We start from the raw sequence: 9123 nt of genomic DNA on the forward strand, positions 1-9123 counted from the left end.
GGTGTTTGGGAGCTGAAACATATTTGGTAAACAACAAAAGGGAGGCAGTGAGCTCCCTTTTTTGCCCACTTGATGAACCCTTTACTTAAAAGAAAATAATGGATAAGACATGAGAAGAGACAGCGACAGAAAAATCAAAATCAAAACTATTTTCTTTCACCTTAGTTTCAGTATGATTCCTTTGAACTGCAAACTAATCATCTTAAAGCCCAAATAATTATGTAATTACAATTATATACGATACTACAGCAAAAACCTGTTAGTAGAAAACAAATGTAGTAAATTATGTTTAAGTCAGAAATACAATTAGGGTATGAAAAGTGAAAAGAAAAGAAATCTGCTGTTATGCAGATCTTTCCTGTATCATGTTTGTTTATTGGTTTGCTGCAAACCCCGGGTATAAAATAGGCTTCTCGATGTTACAGTATGAAGTTCAGCCACTGTTAATGCATTTATCACACAAATCTGGATAGAAAAAAAAAGGGGGGGGGATAACAGTTCACAAAACAAAGCGAGCCGAGCTGACGAGGCTGAGATGACAGCAGAGTGACCTGTACACATCCCGATTAAAGAACACAGAGACCAATTGTACAGCTAGAAGAACAGAAGGAGGAGGGGACGTAAATCCACAGAAAGCAGCATTCTTCTTCTTTTAAATTAACAGGTTTTAGAGTCAGGATTCCAGATTTATCCGTGACAGAGAGGCGCTTTAAGAGGAGTGGAGGAAGCGGTTGAAGGCGTTGTAGGCCGACTCCAGGTCGAAGAGCATCTGGCGAACTTGATTATCATCCAATTCATCCGAGGCCGACATGCTGCTCAGGGTGGTCAGCCTGTTGGAAAAATGTCAGTTAAGAGAACTATATGATCATAAACACATCAAAGATCAGGTACTTTATAACCACTGCTCAGCTAGTTGCATGGATAATGGTACGGTCGCACCAGATGCAAAACAAAGTTTTACCTTGCATGAATACGGACACATGGGAAACCCGTAAATATTTACCCCAATAGGAGGAGGGGGATTAAGTTAGATTTTCACAATTTAGCAAGAAGTCCTACGATTTCACACTTTTCTTCAACCCCTCTCTTTTCCTTCATCACTAAACTGCACAGCTCCCCTTTAACTTGTAGTATCCTAGTAACTACAGAGTAGCCACGCAGTATTTGTGTGTCGGAGCCATGAATGATAGTTTTGGATCACACTTACTGACCTGCCACTTTAATTATATCTGTTCAACTAGTTGTTAACTATTAAAATCAAATCAGAAAATCACATGGCAGCAACTTCATGAATTTAGGTCTGTAGACACGGTCAAAACAATTTGCTGAACTGAAGAGAACTGAGCAACAGCACAGAGAAGAAATTTAAATGACTGTGACCATGGCACGACTGGTGGGAATTTCATTTGCAGGGAAACACATGAGCTACAGCAGCAGAAGACCACACCAGGTGTCACTCCTGTCAGCTAAGAACAGGAAATTGAGGCTAAAATTCACACATGCGGATCAAAATTGGACAATGGAAGATTGGAAAAATGGTGCTTGATTTCTGCTCCAACATTTAGATGGTAGGGTCAGAGTTTGACATAAACAACATGACAGTATAGATTCACCCTGCCTTGTATCAGCAATTCTGGAACTGGATAGGTGCTGTGTGGTGTGGCTGCAGGTTTCCTGACTGGTCATGTTTTGCCTCAAGGTGTGCTGCACGTACAGATCAACGACATAAAGAGCACAAACGTTGCGGCCTAGTGTTACTAACCAGAGACTGACTTTGTCCTTGGCCTCTGAGTCTGGAGGCATGTTACTCATTCTGTTCATAGTCTCCATCAGCTCCCTAAGGTCTGGTTGGATCTGAACAAATTAAAAAACAAACAATCAATCAGTATCTTGGAAGTCCAGTCATTGTTTACTAATAACATATTATTTACATTTATAAATTTACCTCATCCATGGCCCTGATCTCCAGTCTCAGCTTGTCCATCACAGTGATGAAGAGCTAAATGTTCGAGAAGGATGAGACAAAATATTTTCCTAGTTTTAAAAGTCGGCAGTGAGAAATATGTTTCAGGACAAACAGTTCTAGGAACGAGCGCACTGACTTTATTAGTTTGTCTGTTTTATGAGCTGAGCCTGCAGTTGGTAAAACTTAAGCTTGTGATATCCACTCTCATTTTTATGGAATTACCAAATGTTGAGCCAAACTGAGTGAAACCACATTGGCCACTCAGCTAAAACTGAGCTCAATAAATCCTAAAAAATGTTCTTGCCAGCAGCCTAAATATCTCTCTCTTTAACATATTTAATATAGTCGTGGGGACATACTGAAACTATATCTGCGATGCAGCGGTTCAGGTTGCCCTTGTCATCCTTGATGGTGATTGGCCGATCCTCTTTAATCCGTTCCATCGCTAGTGGACAGTCGAGCTAGGAAAACATATGACAACAACAAGAAATTACAAAAATAAAATCTTGAAAAATATGACAGACACTCTGCACTGCAGACGAGCACTCACTCTGTACTTCCTGCAGAAGTCATCGATGGAGCCCACGTCAGAGCCCTGCACCTGTTTGAAAGCAGCCTTATACTGAACCAAGAGTCTGGAACAGGAGGCGGTGTACCTGAAACCAACAAAAACTCCACATTAATTAAAAAACACACAGCTAAAGTTACAGGTGCCATATTTTAAATATGATCTCAACTGTTACTCACTCATTAGGCGTTACGCAGTCTTTAATGTAAGCCTTCTCCAGGGCCTGTAGTGTTTTGACGACAGCAAACAACTCCGCCATATTGTCATACCTACAGAAACAGGATCGTTATAACATGTGTAACACAGTAAATCTGCATTTTATAAAGTGATAATGGTCGCTGGTGACATATCAAGCACTTACTTTTCTCGTTCTCTTGCATTTTTGTATAATTTCACCTCCTGAAACGACAGCATTCATGATTGTTATCCTTAACAGCAAGGATATCACATATTCTTGATAACATTCCCAGCTTTAGTTTAGATTTACGGATGATTTACACATGGGCAATAAATGTTATTTTAAAAAAAAGAACAAATAAAGTCCTCTTTTTTTTAGTATACTAATCAGAATTATGTTGTTGGATTTACCTCATATAGCTCAGGTTTATTTGCCGGAGCTGTGGAAAGGAAAACAGTGTCATGAAGTATTACTGCTGTTTTCTGTTGAAAAGATGACTCTTATATTAATTCAACAATTCATTTTTATACACTGATTTAGCTGAATGTCTTACCTCCTCCTCCTCCAGTGACTGGTATCCCATGGAACATGATGCTGATGTCTCAAAATGTGATCTGAAAAATATTTATTTCACATAGTTTTCCATAATTGTGACCAAATATATTCAGACAGCTTTAACATTTCATAAATGTCTCCATTTATGAACAAAAGCTTCAGACAATTTATGCTGTGGTCATATTTTCAGTTTTGTTTTTCCTAATTTTAACATTTTTAATTTCATTGGTATGTATGGAAACATGTTCCCAAAGAAAAAAGAAATGCGCATAACTAAATGAAAATTTCAGGTTATTATCTTAAAATTGTGAGATAATAGTCTGCAATTTTCACTTAGGTATGGCATTTTTGTTTAATGCGAACATGCTTTCATATATATATATATATATATATATATATATATATATATATATATATATATATATATATATATATATATATGTATATATGAGATGCACTTTGTGATAATAAGAGAAGTGTAACAACAGGAACAATCCGAAGATTTATAGAAAGACTAAAACCCCCCTTCTGGAGTTTAAATATTTAATGTGAGCCACAGATGGTGTAAGATGTTTTTTAATGATCACTGTTTCTTTTTCTTTTCAATAATTACACCAGTAACATAAGATAAACTAATACTTTTAAGTAAAAATATCAACCTTCATGTAAGCTTTTACTCGATAGAGAGTGTGTAGAGAGACAAGAAAGCAGGGAGAGAGAGGGGAAGACAGCAAAGGGCCGCGGGTCAGACTCAAACCCGGGCCTACTGCTCTCTGGCCATATGGGGTTATGGTCGCCTGGTCATCCCACTGAGCTATAAACCCATACATTGGGTTTCAAATGCAATGCCACCACATGCCTAAACATCTTTGTAAGGAAAACTCATCCATGCACCCCTTTTTCTGGAGCCTCTCCTATCTAGGGCGTGAGATGTGCTACACCTTGGACAGGTCACCAGACTTTTGCAGGACAAAGAGACAGACAACCATTCAGACCTACAGCTAATTATACGTGCCAGTTAACTCTGACAGGAAGCTAGCGCATTCAGAGAGAACTGACACAAGTACACAGAAAGACCTCAGCCAGTTGATTTGAACCAAGGACTGTGAGGCAACAGTGGTAACCACCAAAGTCAAGTTTTAATAATGAAGACTGGCACTGGAACAACAGTCGCACGATGATGACTAACTTAAAGAAATCCAAATAAAAAGCATTTTACAAAGCTGTTGAGCCAATGCTTGCTTAATTAAATTAAAACCCGTTCATAGTCAGAACATTTGATGTTTCGACTATTAAGTCATTCACACTAATTTTGTACTAACTTCCAGTGACCCTCAGTTTAGGGGGGCGTATAAGGTCACACTGTAGGGGTCAAATGTAAATGTTTTTAAATTATATTTGTTCTCTGTCTCTTTGTACTCGGTCTGCTTTCTGCCGAGCACTCTTAAACTCTTAAATGTAGTTTCTTTAATATCCACTTTCAAGTGTGACCTATTGACAAACACTATGGAAATGTTGCTCCACACAAACAGGCAGTTGTGTTTCGCTGTTCAGAAAAAAAACATGAAAAAAAAACAACCCGTCGGATTATAATTACAGACTTGCTTAACTTAGCTTCACAACCCGGCACAGAGAGTTTATAAACATTTTTACGTTACACAGAGTCACTCAGCGGAATAAAACTTACGAATCACTAAATATATCTGCTGATGAAATTTCTTGTTTAGCCGAACTAACTAGTTAGCTGCGGAAGCTAGCTTGTCAGCACTTCCTATGATTTCTAATCACTGTGACGCGCAGGCAGCTGATTTTAAACACCAAGATTTATATAACTGATCATTATTATGAGAGCAGCCGTTAAATCGGTGCTATGCTCACTCTATTTCAATAACAGAGTTCAATAAACCAAATTAAAAACAATTCACTCACCCTGTCGGAAAAACTGCGATGACGTCAACGTAAACACACCCACATCTACGCACGGACCGGCAGACCTCAAAATATTAGGTGTCCAACGCGCCCAACTAGAAATGAAGAATATTGTTACGGTAAATTTTATTAATTAGACATAAATACATTTTTATGATGAAAGAGTATTATGAACGTCTTTATATATCATACCTTTAAATTATCTTTCAAATTAAATCGCGCATTTTAGGTACAACCACATTAAGGCATTTTCACACAGTCAATCATCAGGGGCAGACAGTCCTGAAGGCGGCAGATTGAACCGAGTACTAGAGAGTTTCAGTTATACAAACGATTATAAAAAATTGCAAAGGAAACTTCAAAATATTACTCTGGATCTTCATTGTATCATAAGGTATTTCCCAAAAATCTGTTTTAAGAGCTATGTTAACCAACTGTAGCTAACTCACACGTCTGTGGTAGCGTTATTGAATTAGTTAAAGATAAGTAAAGGCTTCTTGCAAACATGTTCATCAACGAGAGACATGAAAATAGTTTTTAAAGTATAATGATTCTTTATTTAAAACAAACGGCATGTCTAATTCGTTTATAAAATCCTGTTTTTATTTCATACAGATCATATCTTCCCTGGGCTGTCCACCATGAAGAGCACTGCAGCAGCACCACAGACCTTTGATCAAGAGGATTGTGATGTTTGGCTGGACACTGTGGAGCTGAAAGGAAAAGCTAAACAGGTAATTGTGTAAACAAGGTCTGAACACTGACCGAATGGCTTCTCCAGCATGCCTGAGTAGAGCAGTTATTTAATACACTAAAATGCTGATCTGCAGTCTCTGTCTATTACTGTTTACACACTGTGTTCTCTTTTATATCTTTCAGAAGCGCCGTAGCCGTCCCATTTCTAAACTGCTGAACCCGTTTTGTGAAGGTGCTGGATACAGTTTGGCTGTGGCACTCAACTTCACTCAGACCAAAACAGAAATGCCAAAAACCAAACAGAGCTCCATATCTGCCTTTTTCACAGCTCATCGGAGAGGTAAGCATCTAAAAGTCTGCCGAAAGTTATAGTCTAATCTTATAGTCTGATGGTCTAGATCAGCCTGTCTGACACCAATAACAATGCCATGTCCACACTCACTTAAACCGCCTTTCATCTCACTTCTGATGCTCAGTCTTAACTTCAGCAGGTTGTTTTAATCATGTCTGGATTGCTGTCACATCACTGGTTGATTAAATATTTGTGTTTACAACAAATTGAACCTAATGAAGTGACCAATAAGCATACAAGTTAATACAGTAAATTATTTGATTTTGTGTTAACATAATTTTTTTCTTACTTTCTTCTAAAAGTCCTCAATAAGATGTCCACTTCTGAGCCACCAAACATGGATTCAGTGCAGCCTCTTTCATCATCTGACTCAGCTACACCGACAGCCACAGCATCAGGGAAAAAACGAGGGCGCAATGTTGGTTTTGAAAACTCCAACTTTGAGCCTGTTTTGGTTGACGAGTGTACAAGTGAAAATGTGACTGAGAAGGAAACAGAATTATGGCAGACGCGTTCAGAAAACCATTCAACTTTACAAAACATATACTGTGAATCTGAAGAAGAGAAGCCTGAAGAGTGTGAACCACCACAGAGTAAGAGGAGGGTCTCTGATGCCACCTTTACACAAGATGACTGTCAACCTCTACCACAGACGTGGAGTCAGGACCCGCTGTTCACTTTCAGTCAGTACACTGAAAATGACTTTCATCAGACTAGCCACAAATGTACAACAGTGGAAAACTTCAGCAGCTCTGAGCCAAGTTTCCTAAACAGTCTGCAGAATGAGGAGGAGGTCTTTAGAAAACTGATAGATGCAGAAGGACAAACCTCAACTCAAAAATCTTTTAAACATCTTCATTCTTCTCGTATGATTGATGAGAAGGAAAACAGCACGCCACCGTCTTATAATTCCCCAAGCAAAGACTCATCTTTCTCTCATTTCAGACCTGTTTCAAATCATAAGTGGACACAACCAAAAACCGCTTCACCTCGGAAACAAACAGGTCAGCTGTGGGAAAAGGCTGCAAAAGAAGAGAGCTCTGCCTTCCAGATCAAGAGGACAAAACCGATAAGCTCTCCTCTCAAAAGGCGAATGCCGCAGCAGCGAAGCAGAGAACTCGATGAGGACAGTTTGGCCACTTTGTTCACTCAGGACTCTGAAGGGTTCAGGGTGATCGCACACAGAGGTCTGCACACCAGGAGTCCTCTCAAAGATCAGAGTAACGTCAGCACAGGAGTGGTGAGTGCTTACAAATCTCTGCCGGAGGAGGAGGAAGAGGATGAAGAGATGCTGTTTACTCAAGACTCTCAGGGAAATGTAGTGATTAAACACTGAAAAACAGCCTTTTAAAGGCACTACAGATTTCAGATGTTCAAATTTTTTTCCAAAAATGTGGATTTTGGAGGATAAAATATTGAAAAATCCTTTTTTAAGGACTTCCAGGTTGGGGAAGTGCTGTAAACCTGCATTATTTTTAATGGCCAGTAGGGGGCAGCTCATGGACTGAAAAAAGAAGTCTGATTATTGCAAGTCTACAGGAAAGTTAGCTTTCAGCGCCTTTGAGTTATTAGCCCAGTTAATTCTTCTCTGGAGAGTTTCAAGATCTCATTTCATAACCTAATGTTTGTAAATTGTGATTTATCTGACTGCTGACATACGAGTGTGTAGTGTCTGTGGATTTGCACCCCTTCGCTGTCACTTCTTGTTTCAAAACACTAAAATGGGGAAGTCAAGATGTTCAGTGTGAGAATTAAAGCCGGGACTTCACCAGCCAGTGAGTAACATCACGGTTTTATATAGTCTATGAACCTAGCAGTACACGGCCAGCTTGTATGCTGCAGGGCTTGTTGTGTCAGGCCTGTCTCAGATTGAAGGCTTTCTTCTACACGAGTCCCTTTGTTTTAAAAGTTAGCCAGGTTCTTGCCTGTTCTTGGTTTGGACTTCTTGCCCTCCTGCTCAAAACAGGGAGAGCTGCTTCTGTGATATTACAAGCCATTATGGCCAAATATCATCAGTTCTTACCGTACAGGGATGAGCCAGAAGAACATTTGTTTTGGTTTATTTTTCTACTCTGAAAATATTTTTACTGTGTGATTGTTTTCTTTCCATGTCATGGCTGATCTCCTGTAAGTTTTCAGAGATTTTATTCTTTGTTTCTCCCTTTCATGGTTCTTTTTGTTGTGCTTTTTTTTTCTCCTCGCACAAAATAAAACTAACAAACCAGAACTGGGAGGTTTTGATTTTATTTGGAAAAAAAAAAGAAAAGACACAGAATTACATAAAATTGTTTTCTCGTATATTATATTTTTAGTATCAGCATTTCATCTGTGCTATGCTGGTGCTGTGTGCTACAAAATAAGAGTGGTATACAAAGTACAATAAACATAGGAAGTGCTCGGAGGTAACCGTTACCACTATAGCTGATACGTTGTACAGTAAAAGAAATTAGCTAATTAATCATTTCAATCACAACAGCAGCTGTTAATGCAGAATAAGGACAATACTGCATGTACTTCACAGTGACTTTACTACATGACTGCTGGGCACGATGCTCTTTACAGAGGTGGCTGGAAGCACTTTATTAGATGGAAAATGTACCACAGACACTTATTTGCTTTTCTCTATTTGAAGATAATGTTGGTTTTTTAAGTTTTCTGCAGTAGGTGTAAGTGGAGTACTGTCTTATTAGTGGTCATCCCGGAACATTTAAAATCTATATTTTAAGGAAACGGATCTAATGATGAGAATACCTTTAAAATATTATTTTTCAGCAGTTACACTTTCTCACATAAATGCCTGTGTTGTTTTGGCACAGAAATGTAAGTGTACTCTGGTTTGTGACACCTAAACCTGAGCTATTCTTCACCACTAGTGGGAG

At 38.8% G+C, this 9123-nt stretch overlaps 2 protein-coding genes across 4 annotated transcripts; one reads left to right on the plus strand and one right to left on the minus strand.

Moving 5' to 3' along the window:
• Window positions 1-709: 709 nt before the first annotated feature.
• On the minus strand, window positions 710-6643 carry vps28 (VPS28 subunit of ESCRT-I). 2 transcript variants are annotated; one of them, XM_040019989.1, is made up of 11 exons: window positions 6534-6643; window positions 5197-5291; window positions 3266-3326; window positions 3123-3151; window positions 2896-2933; window positions 2714-2803; window positions 2517-2622; window positions 2326-2427; window positions 1946-1999; window positions 1763-1854; window positions 710-830 (listed from the first exon to the last, which is right to left on the minus strand). In XM_040019989.1, the coding sequence occupies exons 3-11, from the start codon at window positions 3300-3302 to the stop codon at window positions 710-712; spliced, it is 669 nt and encodes a 222-aa protein (XP_039875923.1). In that variant the 5' UTR covers window positions 3303-3326; window positions 5197-5291; window positions 6534-6643. The 2 variants fall into 2 exon arrangements, with proteins under 2 accessions (XP_039875923.1, XP_039875924.1); XM_040019990.1 differs by lacking the exons at window positions 5197-5291; window positions 6534-6643 and adding an exon at window positions 4955-5157.
• LOC120726420 lies at window positions 5439-8596 on the plus strand. Of its 2 annotated transcripts, XM_040019987.1 has the most exons (4): window positions 5439-5590; window positions 5812-5930; window positions 6076-6232; window positions 6547-8596. In XM_040019987.1, the coding sequence occupies exons 2-4, from the start codon at window positions 5838-5840 to the stop codon at window positions 7578-7580; spliced, it is 1284 nt and encodes a 427-aa protein (XP_039875921.1). In that variant the 5' UTR covers window positions 5439-5590; window positions 5812-5837; the 3' UTR covers window positions 7581-8596. The 2 variants fall into 2 exon arrangements, with proteins under 2 accessions (XP_039875921.1, XP_039875922.1); XM_040019988.1 differs by lacking the exon at window positions 5439-5590 and having other exon boundaries at window positions 5807-5930.
• The last annotated feature ends 527 nt before the right edge of the window (window positions 8597-9123 follow it).

The sequence above is a fragment of the Simochromis diagramma genome, unplaced genomic scaffold (assembly GCF_900408965.1).
Source record: "Simochromis diagramma unplaced genomic scaffold, fSimDia1.1 OVJJ01000753.1, whole genome shotgun sequence".
Taxonomy (NCBI): domain Eukaryota; kingdom Metazoa; phylum Chordata; class Actinopteri; order Cichliformes; family Cichlidae; genus Simochromis; species Simochromis diagramma.